Source organism: Oncorhynchus mykiss, chromosome 13, assembly GCF_057628025.1.
Source record: "Oncorhynchus mykiss isolate SJ-2025 chromosome 13, ASM5762802v1, whole genome shotgun sequence".
Classification (NCBI taxonomy): Eukaryota; Metazoa; Chordata; class Actinopteri; order Salmoniformes; family Salmonidae; genus Oncorhynchus; species Oncorhynchus mykiss.
Genome location: NC_143034.1, coordinates 22883772 through 22905961, shown reverse-complemented (window position 1 = coordinate 22905961; position 22190 = coordinate 22883772). Strand labels below are relative to the sequence as shown.

The window sequence follows — 22190 nt, the reverse complement described above, 5'->3', positions numbered from 1 at the left end:
TGAAGGGTTTTTCTATATTTTTACTATTTTCTACATTGTAGAATAATAGTGAATACATCAAAACTATGAAATAACACATATGGACTTGCCTAGTTAAATAAAGGTTAAATAAAATAAATATGTGGAATCATGTTTAAGCTGTCATCAAGACAAAGGGTGGCTACTTTGAAGAATCTCAAATTTAAAATATATTTTGATTTGTTTAAAAGTTCTTTGGTTACTACATGATTCCATATGTGTTATTTCATAGTTTTGATGTCTTCACTGTTATTCTACAATATAGAAAATAGTAAAAATAAGGAAAAACCCTGGAGAGAGTAGGTGTGACTGGTACTATATATACACAGCATATATATATATATATATATATATATATATATATATATATATATAGCGGTATGTACAATAAATGCACAACACATAGACATACTGTCCTGTCTATACAGTATATACAACATCCATAGAGTCATTTGGATGCATCAAACTACTTTGTCATGTTTTAGAGAATTGTAGTGCTACATCCTATTACAGACAGCATATAGCATCCGTGACCATAGACTACGTTACCCACACACACCAAAACATGGATGACCCAGTAATTAGGAAGCTGGCCTTTCATGATAACAGCTAAAACTTCTCACATTTACAGTAGTGGTGCTGGTGTTCAGGGAGATATCGCTCTCCTCTAAACCTCTCCCCCTGTCACTATCACCCTGTTGCCTTATCAGCGATGTTACAGAGCAACCCAGAGTGGAACGAGTCACACATGAGAGGAGGGATCTCAAGCACAACGACTATGACACATCTTTGACCTTTGTTAAGGAAGACACTGAAAAAGGGGGCCAATGAAGAATATGAGCATTATGTCAGTATTACTCAATACATTTAGTATATCTTTTTTTTAAAAATCTATAGGCCAGAACACATCTTAACACCTAAAGTTACATTTAATAGAATATATCTAATTGAATATTGAATTGGATTCTACACAGACTCCAAGAGAGACTACTGGATTGTGTTACCCCCCCAGGTTTCACACCATGGACAGACAAGTGACCTTGAGAAGAACTGATATGTTTATGATGATGATGATTCACGTTGAAGAAAAATAGAGTAATATTTTCTTTCACGCTCTTTGGACTTGGCTAGACACAGCAGAGGGCATGGTGGGTTGCTTCTACCATGCCATCCCTCCCTCCAGCCCTCCCTTCTTTCCATGTTTCTCTACTGTGGTGTCGGTATTACCAGACACTGTCATACTTTCCCCATGCACCATCTGAACTTTCCCTTGGGTCTTCACCAGGGTGATGGTCATCAGTTAGTGTGTCTGATGTTAGACTACCGTACCTATAAGCAGACTACAAAGACCCTTAAAGAGCAAGAGACACAGACACTGTTTTTATTGGGTTTCGACAAAAATATTCCATGAGGTTCAGATGGGGATGGATGTCTGTTAGGGTCAGAGTTTGTGGTGAGTTTTTTTTTGAAGGTTTGGCTGAGGTTCGGAGGAAAGTGAAGTGCTGCAGGGTTACTCATCCTCACATCTGGCACTCTCCTCACACAATAACTGCCCCACACACTACCCACACACACACACACACATGCATGCGTGCACACACAAACGAACGCACGTGCACGCACACACACACACACACACAGAGACACATGCAGGACCAAGCACACACGTACATACACACAGACGCACACACACAGGCGCATGCATGAACAAGCACACACACATATACACTCACAAAAGTTCCTCATACACACCCTCCAACTCCACACACACACACACACACACACACACACACACACACACACACACATACACATACACACACACACACACACACACACACACACACTCTCTCCATAATCTCCTCTCAGAATCCACACCCAAAAAACGAATCAGTAAGTTGCTGCATTCTACACAACATCATGGACGGCTATATATCTCAGAAATGACACCCTGTCTCTCTGTGTCAACTCCATGGTGCTGGCTGGGGCACTGATAGACTACTGTTGCCTGTGTGTGTGTGTGGTTAGCTAGAGTGGCATGGCACGGTTATGAACTACACTCAAATAAATCATTACTGTGCGTGTGTGTGTGTGTATACATATATATATATATATATATATATATATATATATATATATATATATATATATATATATATATATATATATATATGAATATATATATATATATATATATGAATATATATATATATATATATATATATATATATATATATATATATATATATATGAATATATATATATATATATATATATATATATGAATATATATATTAAAATATATATATATATATTAATATATATATATATATTAATATATATATATATATATATATATATATATATATGAATATATATATATATATATATATATATATATATATATATATATATGAATATATATATTAATATATATATATATATATTAATATATATATATATATTAATATATATATATGTGTGTGTGTTCCGCTCTTGCTCAGTGTTTCTCACCTAAATGCTGGTAGGAAATTAAATGCATTCCCATGGTCCTTTGTTTACGTAGATGTCCAACAGCTGCACATACATATCTAGGTTATCAGGACAAGCAAGGGGCCAGGAATGAACTTTGAACTCTGAAAATCGCACCTACTTAACTGTGCCAATGTAAAAACAAAACTCCTCGTGGTCACAGAGGGAGATAAAGCTGCTACTTTACTACAGGGAGAGGACGGGTGTGGAGGGGGGAGAGGAGTGTTTCTGGGTGTGGAACAGACTGCCATCCTATCAAGGGGGAGTAGCAAGTTGTGGTGTTTTGATCAAGATCCAGCAGAGGTTGGAGAAAAAGAGGGGAGAGAGAGACAGAGAGAGAGAGAGAGAGAGCGAGCGACAGAGAAAGAGAGAGAGAAATACTTCCACCCACCTAACAGGGAGACACTCATAAACAGCGGAGACACAGAAAGGGACTCAGAACTGCTGGAGGAGCACAGAGAGAGCACAAGGTGTCAGAGAGAGAGAGGAACACTTGACTTGAACACTAGAACACTTGAGTGGCTTCACTAACATAAGTATTATACTAACACAGACACACACAGTGTACCTTAACACAGAGACACACACAGTGTACCTTGAAACACTGACACACACAGTGTACCTTAACACAGAAACACACACAATGTGCCTTCATTGAGGAGAAGTCTCACACTGACACACACTGAGTGACTAGCCTACACCTGAGAGCAGTGATATTTTACTTCAGAAAGAGGAGTCTTACACACAGACACTCTCTCTCACTCATACAGTACCTGTGCCCATCCTGAGAAGGGATATTGAACCCCAGAGAGAAGTGAGGAGGAAGGTGAAGGGGAGTGGATGGATGCCTTTTGTGAACTCAGTGGCCTGGATCCTCTATGGGTGAGTGCATGATGGACCTCATGTTCAAAAGTTCACTTGTTTGAGCAAGTACCTGTAGTCAACTGTTTGAAATCTATTTAGAATACAGTGCCTGCAGAAAGTGTTCACATCCCTTGACGTAAATTGATTTAATTGTCATTTTTGGTCAACGATCTACACAAAATACTATGTAATGTGGAAGTGGAAGAAAAATTCTAACATTGATTAAAAATTTATGACAAATAAAACCTTTGGCAGTGAGTCTTTTTGCGTAAGTCTTCAAGCTCTGTCAAGTTGGTTGTTGATCATTGCTAAAAAGCCATTTTCAAGTCTTGCCATAGATTTTCAATTCGATTTAAGTCAAAATTGTAACTAGGCCACTCAGGAACATTCAATGTCATCTTGGTAAGCAACTCCAGTGTAGATTTGACCTTTTGTTTTCGGTTATTGTCCTGTTGAAAGGTGCATTTGTCTCCCAGTGTCTGTTGGAAAGCAGACTGAACCAGGTTTTCTTCTAGGATGTTTCCTGTGCTTAGCTTTATTCCATTTATTTTTATCCTAAAAAATGACGATGGCAAGCATGCTCATAACATGATGCAGCAAAACTTGTGGGATGCATTTGCAGTTTGTTTTGGTTATGTTTCAGATTATAATAGATATCAATGGTAAATAATGTATTGTGTCATTTGGTCTCGCTTTTACAGTAAATAACAATGGAAAATGTGGATGCTACCATGATTACGGATAATCCTGAATGAATCATGAATAATGAGCAAGTGACACAGGGAGCAGGGAGTGAAAGACGAGAGACGGCAACCAACCAACAAGCCGACTCGCACTATAGTAGACTAATAGCTGCCATAGCTAGGTTATTTATCATCAAACATGATGACGTAGTACCTGTCTTGACTGCATCAAACCAGGAGAAGCTATTAAAGCTAACTAACTTTAGCTAGCTAGGCTAATAGAGGCTGCAGTGCACGTGCTTTCTCATCCTACAGTTACAAATAACAACTCCATTCAGAATACTGGGCAGAAGTCTACATGTTGGCTCTTGGTCGTTGTAGTCCTTCTCCTTTGACTTTCATCTTCCACTGATTAGATATCTCCTAACTTTTGCCACACACAGAGGCTCTATGACTGTAGCCTTTTGCCGCTTTGCTGACTTATGATTGGCCAACAACAACAAGCTGCACGCTTCTCTCTCTCTCTCTCTCTCATCCACCTACCCGAAACCCGTGACAATCATATCAGAGCCGACTCAGACCCGTGACATTATTTAGAATTCTGGATCCGGATCCGCTCGGGGCTCAGGTATTCGGATAGAGGTGGAGTATGATCTTTAGGGGTATCATCTAAAGCTTCAAGTTCCTTGGTGTGCACATCACTGACAACCTGAAATTGTCCATACACACAGTGTGGTGAAGAAAGCGCAACAACCTCAGGAGGCTGAAGAAATTCTACAGATGTACCATTGAGAGCCTCCTGTCGGGCGGTATCACTGCATGGTACAGCAATTGCTCCGTCCGCAACTTTATGGCTCTCCAGAGGGTGGTGTGGTCAGCCCAACGCATCACCGGGGCACACTGCCTGCCCTTCAGGACATCTACAGCCCTCGGTGTCACAAGAAGGCCAAGGAGATCATCTAGGACCTCAGCCATCCGAGCCACGGCCTGTTCACCCCGCTACCACCTAGAAGGCGAGGTCAGTACAGGTGCATTAAAGCTGGGACCAAGAGACTGAAAAACAGCTTCTATCTCCATCAGAGAGGCCATCAGACTGTGAAATAGTCCCAACTAGCCGTCTCCCACCTGGTACTCTACTTTGCACCTTAGAGACAGTTGCTCTATGTACATAGTGCTGCCATATGTATACAGTCATTGAATCCCATATTACTACTGCTGTACACACCTTTTCTGTTCATATACTGTCCATACGGTCTATACCACACCATTTCCGACTCTGACATGGCTCGTTCTGATATTTTTGGGATTTGTGTGTATTGTTTTGTGCTGTTAGGTATTACTGTACTGTTGGAGCTAGAAACATAAGCATTTCAACACCATCCAACACCTTTGGGATGAATTGGAACGCCGACTGTGAGCCAGGCATAATCGCCCAACATCAGTGCCGACCTCACTAATGCTCTTGTGGTTGAATGGAAGCCAGTCCCTGCATCAATGTTCCAACATCTAGTGGAAAGCCTTCCCAGAAGAGTAATGAATGTATAGAATATCATTGTATGCTGTATTGTTAAGATTTCCCTTCACTGGAACTAAGGGGCCTATCCAGAACCATGAAAATCATTCACAGACCATTATTCCTCCTCCACCAAAATCTACAGTTGGCCCTATGCATTGGGGCAGGTAGCGTTCTCCTGGCATCCGCCAAACCCAGATTCGTCCGTTACACTGCCAGATGGTGAAGCGTGATTCATCACTCAAGAGAACGCGTTTCCACTGCTCCAGAGTCCAATGTTAGCTTACTTTACACCACTCCAGCCGACGCTTGGCATTGCGCATGGTGATCTTAGGCTTGTGTGGGGCTGCTCGGCCATGGAAACCCATTTCATGAAGCTCCCGACGAACAGTCGACGTTGCTTCCAGAGGCCGTTTGGAACTCGGTAGTGAGAGTTGTAACTGAGGACAGACCATTTTTATGCGCTACATGCTGCAGCACGGTCCCGTGCTGTGAGCTTGTGTGGCCTACCACTTCATGGCTGATGAGTCGTTGTTGCTCCTAGTAGTTTCCACTTCACAATAACAGCACTTACAGTTGGCAGCTATAGCAGGGCAGAAATGTTATGACCTGACTTGTTGGGTGGTGCCACATGGGACAGTCACTGAGCTCTTCAGTAAGGCCATTCTACTGCCAATGTTTGACTATGGAGATTGCATGACTGTGTGCTTGATTTTATACACCTGTCAGCATCGGGTGTGGCTGAAATATCCAAATCCACTCATTTGAAGCGATGTCCACATACTTTTGTATATATGGTGTATCATGCAATTATTGTGGCAGGACTATGTATTGTTCTGCAGGGATAAATGCATCTTGGCAGAGTAGTGTGTACTGTGTAGGATTGTCTTTTTTTACTAACGTTCTGCCAATATTCTATAAGGTGCTCATTGGTGGTTGACTCTATTGTCCTGAAAGAGTTCAGTTCAAACTGTCCCAGCATGCACATGTTGACACAGCATGCACATGTTGACACATTTAAACCTACAGGGCGTAAGTTCAGAGTTCAGGCATACGTTTCTGAAAGTTTACTTTCAAAGTTAGGTTACTGAAGACTTTCCAAGTAGACTTCTCTGCTGTACAAGGAAGGTACAGTTGCACAGTATGCATGGACCTTTCTCAAATGACATTAGAGCCATAGGCACCTATGTAAGTGCACTTAGGCTTAGGCTACGAGGTTCCAATATCCACACTAGCATACCACTTCATGAAGAAATCAATGTATTGGACATGCATTCTAATCTAAGTAGAATGATGGCATGGATAGTGACACCACGCTAAGCACGAGAACTGGAGTCTCAAAGAGCGTAAGCATCCTATGTGATGCTACCGTAGGTAATGTAAGGATATCTGGGAATATCAGGTACAGCCAAGCATGTGGATCAATCAGTATGTGGACAGCTGCCGGTAATCCCTAATAGTACGCATAGGAGCAAAGCTCCACATTCTGTACCTGGATTCAAAAAATGTGAGAATGGCCCTGATCCAGCTAGAAAGCCATTAGTCAATCCCCCTGTCCACTCTCTCTCTCTACCCCCCCCCCCCCCCCTCTTTCTCTATCACTCAGACCTGCTATTCACATGCCAGCCAAATTCAGATACACATGTGAACTATCGTTGATGTGAGTGTACTTTTATTCGAAAATTGGAGAATGGCATTGATCCAGGAAGAAAGGTATCAGTCAATCGCCTGTCATCACTCACTCTCTTTCTCTGTGCCTCTCTCGCTCTCTCCCTGTGTCATTCTCTCTATTCCCCCTCTCTTTTTCTTTCTCTCTTTCACACACCTGATATTCACATATCAGTCTTATTCAGGAATAGACATGCAAACACTAATTGAGATTTCATCCATAGAACAGTCTGCTACTTCTAGAACAATCTGCTACCGAGTAACATGCCATAACCGTTATATTGCTAACAAAGCCAGAAAAAAACATGGCCATTATCAGTCGATGTACCTTCCGAGCTCACCAATCTAACTGTATACAAAGGTGGCCGACCTAATCTTGTGCCAGCAGCCTCTTTAACAAAGTTCCCAACGTGGGACAAGACATAAAACAGAATGTTGCGAATGCGAAAACTCTGGAACATTCAAATGAAACATTTACAGAAGGTGAAACATAGAACACATTACGGATATGTAGTAATTTTATGGCAACGTATGTCCCTGGGCCCTTCAGAGTAGTGCGGCTACATCAACAACATAATCTTACTTCGGTAACAGTTCTGGTCAAAGAGCTGAAAGGTGAAAAGAGAATTATTTCATCCCCTATCAATCAAATGTTATTATCTTGCATTGTGGATAAAGACAATTTGACGTAGAGAATCCTGCATTCAGCAAGAGAGGTGTGGTTCAGAGAACACCTACTCTGCAAACTGGACGGGATTGTATTGAAACCCTGCAATTCAACATGTTTTGAAAACCTTATCTTAAATCAAAACTACTCTGCAATTTGGGAGACGTGACAAAGGCAATGATGAACAGTCCTGTTGAGACAATTACAACATTCTCTAAATGACAATGAACAGATCCAATTTAACTAACACATTCACTCCGTATGCCAAATGGTTGAGATCTTTGGACACATTTATGCTTGCAGTGACGTAAAGTATTACAGTGAATTATTGAATGATATCAAAAAGGAATCAGAATGTATCATTTCTCTCAGATAACTGAAAGGCTGCACAACACAGTCCATGCAGGCTCTCTCTCCTCAGTTCACATCACTACGTTTGATAGGTAAAAATAGACCTTCCATTTCCATCCAAACCAAGGTCTGGAAGAAGCTTCTGTAGCCAATTCAGAAAACGCTGAGCAAGGTGACCAAGAAAAAGCTTTTGAGTTTGTTTGACAACTCAAAAGATTCTTATATAACAGTTGTAAAAGTGTTTGTTTGCAGGCCTAAATTGACCACAGGAGCCAAGGAGAGACTGTGAAAAAGACTCCCACTCATTGAGTCAATAGCCATCTAGCACTTCAGAAGAATACCTGTTACACAGAGAAAATATTCAGTAGGTGGATTAATTTCCTCACACATGATCTGGAGTATTTTATGTAGTAGGAGCAGAATTGCGTCTTGTGGGATGGATAAACTAAACTGAAATTAATAACACATTTGTTAGTATAGTAACACATTTGGTGTTGCTGTTGCGTAAAGACCGAACATACAGCTGTTATGAATTGTGGTCACTCTCCCTTATGCCCTTGGGAGTCTGCCTTGCCCCGCTGCTACAAGCTGCTGTGTGTGTGTTTGTGTGTGTGTGTGTGTGTGTGTGATTCACAACGCTGCATTGCCGCCACTCAACAAGTCCAGCCGACCATAGTAGTTAAACCCACTTCCTCTCGCAACTCTGCAGGCACCTCTAGCTCCTCCAAACTGCAGCCAGACACCCAGCCCCTCGTCAGAGAGCTTAGAGGTGAAAAACAGGGAGAGGTGAGAGTACAACAGAGCACTTAGAGGCTAAGAGTATTTTGGTGCTTTTTACAGTCAGACTTCCTTCCTTTTCAGCCCACCGTCGCCGGGGGCTGCAGGCTTGCATGATGCAATCTGGAAATGTGGATTTAGCAACTTCGGCCAACAGTACACACTTCGGTCGGCACAAACAGAATACATCCCACTGTCGTCTAAGTGGGTTTGTATCGTCATCATGTACTGTAATATTTTGACTGACTTCGCCCTTCCAAAGGGGAAAGTTTTTAAACGTGGTGGAGCCGTGGGTTAAAATATTCCAGGACTGACTCAGCTCTGTAGACAAAAAGACGAAAAACTCCCAAGCTCCAACCATCCAACTAACGCGCACACAGATTACCGTATGTTGACTTGCTGTGGTTTCACTCTCCAATGCCTAGATACACAGACCGGGACATTATACTGTAGCCAGCGTCCAGTTTCTCTGGACTGGACTCAAACAGTTCATTTAACAACCCTTGCCCTCAATAATCTGTCACTAGGCTAATACCCTGACAGAAGTAAACTGTTAGACTGATATATCAAGTTGACGTTCCTCAAGTTGACAGTACAGTAGGCGAAGCTTGGAGGAAAATTGGTTGAGTTGTATTTATTTGAACACAGCCAATTTAGAGACTGAATGAGAAATTCTGTACTTAAAATGAACTCATGAAAACAATGAACAATACTCCATTACATAAATATAAATCTGTATTGAGTCAAGAAATAAATGAATTCTACTCAGTGCAGAGAATGGTGCAGAAACCTACTCCTCCACTCTCTCACATCCTAATTTACACATATTAACAGGTCTATCTTTGTCTTTTCCAGGACTGGAATCGAACGTGGTACACGGACAAACCGGACCTGACCGAGTGCTTCCAGAACACGGTGTTGGTCTGGTTCCCGTGCGTCTACCTCTGGCTGTTGGCGCCCTTCTACGCCCTCAAACTCTACTGCCATGACTGTGGATGCATCCGAATCTCCACTCTCTGCACTGCCAAGACGGTGAGCCAACCCATAGAATCCCAATATGGTCAGCGGTCGGTCCAACGATCACAGAACAGTGACTTGAATTGTCTATTCTAGTCATTCTATCTCTATGAGTTTATAAGCACATCCAGTGGCTTGCAGATGCAGGGTACAAAAAGTAAAGTCATGAAAGAAAAATAGATACCCAGTACCCAGACACTGCTGGATGCTCCTGTAGTGTTATTCAGTGCAACGTTTCAACCTGAAAGTACAACCAGCCTGCACCAACCAGTCCTGAGCCTTAAGACCAGCCTTAAACCAAACCGCAAGAGTAGACATGGCATGGCCATTAACATTATACAAGACCAGGCGAGTGTTCGAGTGCACCAACCATATCTGCCATAAAATAATATGAGTGTGAAGTACTGTGAAGACCAAGCACCACATGGTTAGTGTTTATATAGGGCCGGCCGGGGACAATTTCATGCCTTAGCGAGCAAGAGGAGGGGATATCAGTGGGGAAAAGCCATGAAGGTTTAGAGAGTACTCAAGAAAGCATGGAGAGTTTACAGGACGAATGTAAGAGCTTACAGGACGAACGTAAGAGTTTATAGGATGGCATACATGGCACTCCAAGAGGGTTACATGTACATTTAAATGTCTTGGTCCCTTCTCACTTTCCACTGTTAAGTTCCATGTGGTTGTACTTCAGTCTGTATAAAGTATATAAAATACTTACAATATGGAGACATGCAACTTGACAATATGGATTGACAGTTCCAGAGTCTCTTGAGAGTCCAGATTGTGATTTAGGTGCTAAAGATGCATGTTTCTGGTTTCCCCAGTAACCAAAAGGTTTGAATCAATCACAATGACAGTACTGCAGACCTCACTCTGCTTCCCTCCCTGTGTCTGTCCATCCTCCAGGTGCTGGGGTTCCTCCTGGCTTCATTTGGCTTCGTGGAGTTCTTCTACATTCTTCTGGAGAGGAGTCATGAGATCCAAAACCACATGGTCTTCCTCCTCAGTCCCATCATACGCAGCTTGACTGTGGTAAGTACTGTAACCATCAGCCAATGTCTTTGTCTCAGCTTCTTTCTTCACGATTGCTCTCTCTCTCTATCTACTGTTTATGTCTCAGTATCTGCTGTTGACTTCTCTTCCCTGACAGTAGATCCTGGGAGTTGCTTTTCCCCCTACCTTTATTTAAGCAGGTGAAATACATGATATATATTTTTTATGCACCGCCAGGATCTGCCGTCAAGGAAGAGAAGTCAAGAGGCGATACTGAGACATAGTAGACGGAGAGAGCAATCGTGAACAAAGAGGCTTCCCTGACAGCAGATCCTGGTGGTGCATGCGTATAGCAGCAGTTTGAGTCGTTTACTCCTGATTTACTCTTAGAGAGGGCAGGGGCTAAGCAAAGCACTCTATGACCTCTGTCAATAAACACTGTGTGACAACTTCTACAATGATTACAAAGACATACTGTACTCTACTCTCAAATCATCCTCCCCACTGATTTACAGTACTGGGATCAGGCAGAGGAGAATGTCGGTGGAGAGCAGTGCAGTGCACTATGGGAGGCCCAGCTATATAGAATAAAGTCATGTTTACTACTGTGTAGGGGGGGGGGGTATAATGTCAGATTTAAGACAGAGGCAGAGGTGCAAGGGGTTGGGAATAGGCAGTGTGCCCCCTGTAGCTGACTCACAGAGCCATGACCCCCCTACCCATAAATCCCCTCTCCCTCAGAGGCCGTACACAAGTACTGCACAGACTCAGTCCCTCCAAATCAGACAGCCTGGCCCACCTGTGGTCACCTCAGACTCTTAGGTCAATATCAGCAACTGTTTGGGTGAAGAAATACTGAATGCATCTCTTGTACCAGGTACACAAGGCATCCATTTTTAAAAAGGTCACTTTTTTATCACATTAGGGACCCAGATTTGAAATCCAAGACATTGCTACGGTTAACCAGCCATGATATTTACACTTGATTGGTTGGTTGCTATGTAAATAAAAAGCCAAGGCCAATCATTTTCTGGGCACAGAACCATAATGGCAGCCACCACCCTCTGGTTACCCATACGTAAAGCTAAGGAACACCGTGTCCAAACTACGTTATTTTGCTTGTTTCTCGTACTCATCGACCCATATACAGTCAATGTTTGGAAATGTTTTAAAATTCACCAGACTCACCCTGGTTCGTGGTCATGGTTACTCTCTCTTCCTACCATGAGAGCTGCTTGCAAGGCACGCCATCTGCTGTAATCAGCGACACCATGACGCAGAGTTATTTTTCCACCCCAATTCCCCAGACTTCCAGTATAATTACTAGGTATGGAATTGAGTTAGGTTTTAGTAATGGACTTAGTTACACCCACTGACTTCCATTCAAAGAAATGGGTTTCTCTCAAAAGGGAATGGCCATTTCTTGCTTGCAATGTGGTTAGTTAGGCAACAGGCCAAGCAGCATAGAAACTGGGAAATGAACCTGACATCCAACCACACAGCATAGATCTTTTTTCTATACAGTGTTTCTACCTAGCCTGGTCCCAGATCAGTTTGTGCTGTCTTGCCACACTATAACCTTTAGGAGTTGTCAAGGTAGCACAACACTATCTGGGACCAGGCTAGTTTCTATGGTGTCGTTGATATATCAAGAGTTTATACTGGTAATTATGAGTCTGGAGGCCATTTCTTTGCCTGCAATGTGGCTAGTCTAACAATAGGCATAGAAACTGAAAATTAACCCAACAATCACCATATTTATCTCCACTCTATAGCATACAAATAGTGTTTCTATGGTGTTCATGGCTGGTTGCTTAAAAACAGGACAGTTTTTAAGATCTGATGGAACCAGTATGGTATCTATTATGCAACTCTATAACCACACTCTACTTTTAGTGATGAGCTGGCGAGGCTAGATGACTTCTCAACTTGACCAAACTACAGACAGTCAGAGATAATTACAGACAAAACACAGTCCGTGGAAAGACAAGGGATTTTTCGGATAGACACTGGTGCCCCAAAACATGGAATCAGTCCTGTTTAATCTACTTATTTTACTAAACATTTATTTAACCAGGCAAGTCAGTTAAGAATGTTATTTTATTTACAATGACAGCCTGTATTCAAACAAAATAGACGAGTTCAGAGACATTTTTGAAGAAGAGAAAATGAATATAGTGCAATTCAGGCAAAAAGCAATGCATGGATGGAGGGATGGAAGGAAGGAGGGGTGGAAGGCATAGTACCATACATCTGTTGTTTTATTGAAGGAAGTCAGCAGGATAACAGCTGCGTCTGTGGTCAGGGAAATCCCAATCTAACCTCTTTCTCCAAAACCAACAAAAGCCAAAACCAATCCTTACAAATATTTTCTATTTAGCCATTGATTCTTCTCAGCTTTCTTCTCAGCCCCAGAGAGACTACTGGGAATGACAGTGAATACAGAGGATTTATTGAGGGATGAATTTTCATCTTCAAAGTAATAGTTGTTGAGTTTCAAAGTAGACTCGCTTGCCAGTCCTCAGTTGGGGGTCTCTCCTTTCAAAACACTCGCTTGACTTTCACTGTCCGTTGTAATGCAAGTCTTACTAATCTCACTCTCTCACTGTCGCACTCTCTCCCCCACTCTCTCCTCAGGTCCTGGCCATATGCATCATCCAGTTGGAGAGGATACGAGGCTGTCGTTCCTCCGTCTTCCTCTTCCTGTTCTGGGTCCTGGTGGTGGTGTGTTCCCTGGTGCCCCTACGGGCAAAGATCCAGCTGGCTATGTACGAGGTACGGTGGTAGTAGAACATGACTTTATTCTCTATGGTCTATGGGATAAGTAGCAGGTGTGATGACACAGGCACTAACCTACTCAGTGTCTGCATGACTGATGTTACAAGTTCACGCTATGGGAATGTAGGTTAATAGAGACTACTGTCAAAACAGTCATGACACACAGGCATTTTGTAACGTAGGAAACAATTTACTTGAATGAATATGTTACGCCTACATCCTGATTGTTATGTCTGCTTAGGTTTGCACTCAGTGACCCCGCAGAACCAGTTTGTCTGAAGGGTTGTCTAGGGTCTAGGGTTGTCTACCCATAGTCTAGACTTAGAGACTAGAGAGCGCATTGCTTGATATAGAGATGCTGTTGTGCCTGCTATGCTTTATTCGTAACTCCACAAAATTAACCAAGGGTTTTCTAGTCTAGACTTAGCATGACTTGGGTATAAATGCATTGCCTCCCCAAAGTCGACAGAGGAAACCCTGCAGTGTTGGTAGGGCGGATGACAGACACCGCCAACTCTCTCCCTTGTCTCCCTAAAGCCTCTGTAGATTGCTAGACTCCCATCTCTTCTCATCCGGTGTCTCTTCCTTCCAGACACTGCAATCATTGTCCTCGTATTTGTCAAAGCGGTAACAGCATTCGTGCTTTTAGAAAAACACACATCCATATCACATCCTTATCGCCTCCAGTATGACATTACCACACGTAGTGTTTAGGCCAGCGGTAATGACAGCTCTGAGGTAAAACCGATAGTGTTGGTGAGACAACCCAACATGGCAGCCCAGGGTCAGACCAGAGGCACGTCAACACCACTTTTATAGGCAGGAGCAGCCAGCAAACACCTACTGGGACCGACCTACTGGGAAATACAGTATTTGTATTATCCTCTCAACACAGTCACATACACCGGGAGAACAAAACATTAAGAACACCTTCCTAATATTGAGTTGCACCCCCTTTTCCCCTCAGAAGAGCCTAAATACATCGGCACAAGGTGTTGAAAGCGGTCCACAGGGTTGCTGGCCCATGTTGTCTCCAATGCTTCCCACAGTTGTGTCAAGTTGTCTGGATGTCCTTTGTGTGGTGGACCATTCTTGATACAGACTAGAAACTGTTGAGTGTGAAAAACCCTGGTTGGATTTAACGGGTGACATCAATAATGGATCATAGCTTTCACCTGGATTCAACTGGTCAGTCTGTACACTGGTGTATAGACGGGCACATTTTCAAACGTGCACACACGTGGCCACCACCAGCCCTGATCATATGGACAAACTCAGAGAAGAACTTTGAGACAGCTCTTCTGGTAGACAGGCAACAACATTAGAAGACAGTTGTACCTGTATCTCAACATGAGACATTTCACTGCAATGGTAAAAGCGTTGAGAGTGTACAGAGTGTACAGAGCTCATGTTTGGTTTTGCAGACCCAATTCCCTCGGCTCGTTGGTCAGACCAACTGACCTATGTTTACAGGCATATATTACCACCCACTCCTAGCCCCATACCATCCTGACCCTGTTTTCACTATGCGGCCGGATCTAGTTTGTTCTCCCCATCTGCACTCTGGGCGCAACATAGGGTGAGGTTGTCATCAACAACTACAGGAAACGGAGGGACAAATATTCCCCCATTCACATGGGCTGTAGTGGAGCGGGTCGAGAGCTTCTAGTTCCTCAGTGTCCACATCACTAAGGACCTATCATGGTCCAAACACAATAACACAGTCATGAAGAAGGCACGACAATGCCTCTTCCCCGTCAGGAGGATAAAAAGATTTGGCATGGGCCGTCAGATGATTAAAATGTTCTACAGCTGCCACCATTGAGAGCATCTCCACTGGCTGCATCCCCACTTGGTATGGCAACTGCTCGGCATCTGACCGCAAGATGCTACAGAGGGTAGTGCGTACGGCCCAGTACATCACTGGGGTTGAACTCCCTGCCATCCAGGACCTATATACCAGATGGTGCCAGAGGAAGGGCCTAAAAATGGTTAAAAACTACGGCCAACCAAGTCATAGACTGTTCTATCTGCTACCGCATGGCAAATGGTACAGGTGTGCTAAGTCTGGGACCAAAAGGTTCCTGAACCTCTTCAACCCCCAAGTCATAAGTGTGCTAAATAGTTAACCAAATAGCTAACCGTAATATCTGCATTGACCCTTTTTGCACTATTTTGACTCTATGCACACACACTGGACTCTACCCACACACTCACACAAACTTACACTGACAATCCAACACATACATGCACACACACAGGCACACATTCGCCACACACTCACTCTTCACATACAGAAATAGACAATAGCAGCAGTGTATCTATCCTGTTGCCTAGTCACTTTACCCCTACCTATATGTACATATCTACCTCAATTTCCTCGTACCCCTGCACATCAACTAGGTACTGGTACCCCCTGTACATAGCCACGCTATCATTGCTCATAAGCCTTTGACTGTAAATCTACACCTGTTGTTTATGAAGCATCTGACAATTACAATTTGATTTGATCATAAGTCGTACCTGTGCGGCAGATAGCCTAGCGGTTAAGAGTCTTGTGCCAGTAACAGAAAGGTCTCTGGTTCAAATCCCTGAGCCAACTAGATGACAAATATTTTGCCTTTGAGCAAGGCACTTAACCCTAACTGCTCCTGTAAGGGATGGATAAGAGTGTCTGCTAAATGACTAAAATGACAAAATCACTCCAACTGCCGTTTACTATGGCTCTAACTTTCACACAAAGGGAAACGGGTCAACATTAGGTTGACATATGGGCCATCAAAAACAGGCCTGCTGGTCTCTTATAAGTTAAGAATAACATGTGAAAACCACATTTCACATAATACGTGGTTAATATCACTGTTTTGGCTGTCTTCCATTGAGAAAGAGGGAGCGAGGGTTGTTGGTTTGTGTCTGCTTCACCCACAATCTCTCTATTTACAGATATGGGTCGTAGCGTGACTGCAGGGAGCTTTTTACAATTGCTTCATTTATATAAAGCGAAGTATTAAAGACTTTGGTTTTTCACCATGATTTGGCTTTACGGTTCAAAATAAGCTTTATTGAGTCTCTCTGTGATCGTGGCCTATAACCATATCCTGTCCTATATAGTGTTCCTTATGTTGAGTTCCAGCATGGGAAATCTTGAAATCTTTATCTGGGAAGAAAAGCTTGCATTTTGACTAACTCTTGCAAACCCACACTGATGAAGTAAAAAGTATCGCAATGAATGATACATTGTTTACTAGTTGTGACAGAGCATTTAAATTGAAACACGATTTCCTTGATGCCACAGTTCCAATGCTGTGTGTAACCAACCCATTTCCATGTCTTAAAACTCAAAAGATGCATGTCTCAGTAACCCACAAATGGTTACACAACTATATGTTGCATGAGAAATGCAATGACAACAATAATGTTGGCAATTGTATTAATTTAACCTTTATTTACTTAGGCAAATCATGTAATATTCACTGTTTTCTTTTTTAACAGGGCATCACCACCGATATTGTGAGATACACAGCGTTTTTCTCCTACTTCTCACTCCAACTGGCCCAGCTCTTCCTGTGTTGTTTCGCTGACCAGCCTCCAGAGGGAAAAACCGTCCTCGTCAAAGTAGGCATTATATCAGAACGTGGGCTATATTTCACTTCCGTCAAAATGCTCTCTCCTTCCAAAACATGAGAGAATGCTTGGGCTGAGACTGGGATTGAGAATAGAAGCCATCTTGTGGTTTTTGACTTTCGTTGTCAACACACTCCCTGAGTTTTCCTTTTGGTGGAAGATCAAGTGATTCACTTCCTCTCTCTGCCCACTTTCCTACGAGGACAGTGTGAATTAATGAATGGATGTGTTGTCTACTCTGTCCATTCCATACACACGACTCACACACCACATGAACCATGCTACGACCGTTACACCACTACTACACCAACGTTGTTCTGTATTTATGCGGTTTAAGGAATCATACTCTCTCACGGTCGGTCCAATCAAAAAAGACTGATGAATCATGTTCCAACCAAACAACCATAGCGACTATAACAACTCCCGTTCTAATCAACTTGACTTTGGTAGTGGTAGCTACAGTGAAGCCTATATAGTCCATGACATAATACTGTATCTTGAGAGAAAAACAAGAAAACAAACTGTCCCAAAAAACTCCTAAATGTCTCTCAGCATCTGTCCTGGTCGGCCAGCGGTAGTGAGGTTCAGAGGCCTGGAAGCCACAGCCTGGTGTAAGAGCCACACCCTAGTGTGTTCTCTGCTCCCCCCGCATCTTGGTCAGAGATTCTCATAGTCAGTCACAACAACAGAGAAAGCGAGGGATGGAGAGGAAGAGCGAGAGAGATGGAAAGAGAGACAGAGTAAGACCTCCGGTGAGGGGGCGGTAGAGGGAAGAGAGGTTGCCAAAGATCGAGCATGAGCACAAATTGCTAGTGTGTTGGTGTGTGTGTTCAGCATGGTGCCACAGTGACGACACGTTACCACCCAGCATGGATGTCAAATTCTCCTCCCAACCCTAGCTCCAACACTAACTCTAACTGTTTACGTGCTTTACTCCTGTCCACAGTCTCCAGCTATTTACACATGCAGTTTCCACTGAGGACCACCTTACTGCATCATGCTGTTTAAACTCATTAGCATCCAGTAAATAGACTCCACAAGTACATCATAGAACCATTAAAGTCAGCCACAGAGGAGTCCTATGTTTTACCAAAGCCTTTAAACATTGAGAGATTTACATGGTGGTCAAAGTCAGTGACATTCACCCTCTAATCTGTTTCAGAACCCATGTCCAGTCAAGGATGCCTCTTTCCTGTCGAAGATGCTCTTCTGGTGGTTTACTGGGTAAGATGGTTTAATGAAACTCTCAAACAACATGTTGACTTGTTTGAAAAATCTTTTATACTGTAAATCTTATAATGTACGTGGGTGTTTGTGTATAACTTATACACTGAGTGTACAAAACCTAAAGAACACCTGCTCTTTCCAAGACATAGACTGACCAGGTGAAAGTCAATATTAGGAAGGTGTTCTTAATTTGCACACTCAGTATGTCATCGCTGTTCCCCTCAGGCTGGTGGTTAAAGGTTATCGTACCCCTCTGGAAGCTGGAGACCTGTGGAACCTGAGGGAAGAGGACACATCGGACAAGATCCTCTCTGATCTGGAGGAGGAGTGGACAACAGAATGTGCCAAACTGCAACAGTAAGAACCAATTACAATATGCATACTCTCGCCAAACTAATTCTGTAGCTTCAGGCACTCCGGAATCAATAAACTTAATTTTATGACATTGACATTGTGGTTAAACTTCAGAATAGTGTCTGCCTAGAACTCTAGATGATCGAGGTCCCTTGAAGAGCTTGTGTAGTTGTAATCGGAAAAACAAGCTGTCTCGCTAAGGGACACTTAAGTCTGAAAATAGGTCAAAAGAAGTCCCCTAAGGACAGCATACTGTAACGTCGAGACACTAGCTTTGAAGATCCCATTGTTAAATTCCAAAACCTTGCGTTCAGCGCTCATCTACTCACGTGTGAGCAGGATAATGCCTTTTATGGCTGCTGAAAAGTCTTCTCTTCACATTTTTGCATCGGAGATGTGTCAAATGAACAACAATGACTATTGTTGATTTTTTTTAATCCCTTTGTTTCATATAAAAACAAACAGGCAATATGTAGGGCCATCAAACCCAGATGTCCTCTCTGTCTGCTTATTTAACCAGGCAGGAGAAAACCATGGTGGCAGCCGTGGCGCTGGGCACCAGACTGCCCGACCAGGCCCAGATACTCAGGAAGCTGCAGAAGGAGCAGAGCTCCGGCTTCTGTCTGCTGAGGACACTGGCCAGGAACTTGGGACCTTACTTCCTTACTGGGACAATGTGCATCATCTTCCACGACTTCTTTATGTTTGCCATCCCTCAGGTGCTCAGGTAAAAATGGCTAAGGGTTTGACGTTAATTCTACACAGGAGACTAAAGCTCCCATAAATCCATGGCATCACATCGTAAACAAAGCCATTGTAAACAGGGCAGCACTAGACACAATAATCCCTTGCAAGTCAGACAGATTCCACGTCTATTTCCAATGCCCTTGACATTGATATACATACTAAAATGTCAATTTGGCAACCTTAAAACTGGACCCGCCATGCTTGACCCCATCTCTGGCACCCAATGCCAGTCTAGACAGGAACCTTGTTGTTGTTGTTGCACAACCATGGCTTGGTGGAAGTGTTAATTACGGTCAAGAGAAAGGAGTCAGAGACCACAGCTTTCTGCCCCAACATGGAGAGTCAAGGACATTAGCTTAGCTTAAGGGAGGGAAGAAAAGAAAGAAAGGAAGGAAAGAGAGAGTGAAGAGAAGGCTCTAAATGGCAGAAAGGCTGAGGTTGCTCTGGTGGACCACAATAAGAGAGCCACTAGCCAAGTGTTGAGGCCAGCCCAGCCACAAGAGGAGCACTGTTGTGCAACTAGAGACGGCTTTGTGTCGACCAGCAGGCCCTGCGACCACACTAATGATCATAGTCCGCACAGGGCTGCATGGCAAAGCAGTGATAGTGAAGGAACATGACAGGGGTACATGAAGCTGACAGAGAACAGTAACTTGTCTGTGCTTATGACTCCATTAAATGCACTGCATTGGCAGTGGCACAGTGTCCATGTTCAGTGTATAGGCTTATGTTTTATAGTATGAATAAGACTCTTTTGAGTTGAGTATGCTGAAAGTCTCCAGAAACATGAAGCAGAACGTATCCACAGGAAGCACTGTATGATATTACCATGTTCTCTCTTTCACCCTTATCCCCTCTCCAACAGTCTTCTTCTGGGCTTCATGAACGAAGAAGACGCCCCCCTGTGGAAGGGTTACTTCTACGCTACCCTGATGTTCCTGCTGTCCTGTCTCCAGTCCCTGTTCAACCACCAGTACATGTACACCTGCTTCACCGTGGGCATGAGAGTGAAGACAGCCGTGATGGGACTGGTCTACAGAAAGGTACGTTGTTGTGCCAACCAGTAAACAGTGGGTGACTGTGCGTCACGTTGTAAACATTGGCTCTTAATGGCAGGCTTGAAATTCCAACGTAAATAAACTATACCTCGACAATTACCATATTATTTTTTCCAAGGACCAAGAAAAAAACATTGAAAAATAAATATGTTAATTGTCAAGTTTATGGTTTATTTAAGTTGGAAAAAGAGGTTCTGGGTGTTAAGAAACCTTGAAACCAAGTGTTACATAATAATCATTTACTGGAGGTTTAACTTGAGGTTGTTCTGTTTTTCCTCTAGTCTTTGGTGATCAACAGCGCATCCAGGAGGACGTGCACAGTGGGGGAGATCGTCAACCTGGTATCAGCCGACACTCAGAAGCTTATGGACTTTGTGGTTTACTTCAACGCAGTGTGGCTGGCTCCTATCGAGATCGCCCTCTGCCTCTTCTTCCTCTGGCAGGTATGGATGGCACTGGCACTTCTGTTTTTTGTTGGTACTCATTGATGACGGACATTTGTTTTCTTTGGTACTCATTTATAACAAACATGGCTTTTGATGACTTGTGTAAAACGATGCCATTTTACAGCACCTAGGCCCATCTGCGCTAGCCGGAATTGCCACCGTCATCCTCATCTTCCCACTCAACGGATTCATCGCCAAGAAAAGGAGCAAACTGCAGGTACAGACATGTCCTAAGAGGAGACTCATATGCACTTTGACCTCAGTGCAAAAAGATCTGGGACCAGACAGTCTTTCCAGGCTACTTTGACCCCAGGCAGTAGCTGAATCAGAATGTGATTTTGCATGTTTGGTCAGGGATGCCACAGCTGGTTTACATAGCCGAAGCAGAGCTGTGTGGGAGTGCGGGTTGGATGGATGTCTCCACCTTGTTATGCTTATGAAAAACAACCACAGAAAAAAAGGGGCTATAAAAGGCTATATTTTTCATTTGTTTTTTGGAAAAACAACAGACAGTTTTGGCAATAATGCCTGTTTTAATCTAACTTACAGTCGTAGAATGTCACTGACCGCTTTCCTGGACGCTTTGTTGTTTCCTCGTCATAAACTGCTAAGTGTTAAGAACTGTGTTCAATGCTGTAACAGAGTACAATTCTAATAAAATTAAACAAGTACATACTTCTGTAGAGTGCTCAACATTAGCTGTTCCTTGACAAGTATCTGCAGCTGTAACTGACAACTCGATGTTCATAAAATCACATTAAATCACATTTTATTTGTCAATGGCTTCGTCAAACAAAAAAACACACAAAATAGCAGAATTGGTCAGGAGCCCGTAAGACAGCTACTATCCACTGCAGCGCCATCTTGAGATGA

The 22190-nt window shown here is 43.0% G+C and overlaps 1 protein-coding gene across 3 annotated transcripts in view; it reads left to right on the top strand.

The window, feature by feature from the left end:
• Positions 1-2730: 2730 nt before the first annotated feature.
• Positions 2731-22190, top strand: part of LOC110485729 (multidrug resistance-associated protein 1) — a 32657-nt gene continuing 13197 nt past the window's right edge. Inside the window, exons 1-12 of one of the 3 annotated variants that reach the window (XM_021556882.3) lie at positions 2823-3020; positions 3321-3432; positions 9929-10105; positions 10997-11122; positions 13721-13858; positions 17354-17476; positions 18648-18709; positions 18938-19069; positions 19587-19793; positions 20679-20856; positions 21153-21314; positions 21442-21534. In XM_021556882.3, the coding sequence (XP_021412557.3) occupies positions 3391-3432; positions 9929-10105; positions 10997-11122; positions 13721-13858; positions 17354-17476; positions 18648-18709; positions 18938-19069; positions 19587-19793; positions 20679-20856; positions 21153-21314; positions 21442-21534 (1440 nt within the window). In that variant the 5' untranslated portion in view covers positions 2823-3020; positions 3321-3390. Of the gene's footprint in view, positions 3433-5708; positions 9083-9928; positions 10106-10996; positions 11123-13720; positions 13859-17353; positions 17477-18647; positions 18710-18937; positions 19070-19586; positions 19794-20678; positions 20857-21152; positions 21315-21441; positions 21535-22190 lie in introns of those variants that run through there. The other 2 variants (XM_036940392.2, XM_090195806.1) reach the window with 2 other exon arrangements.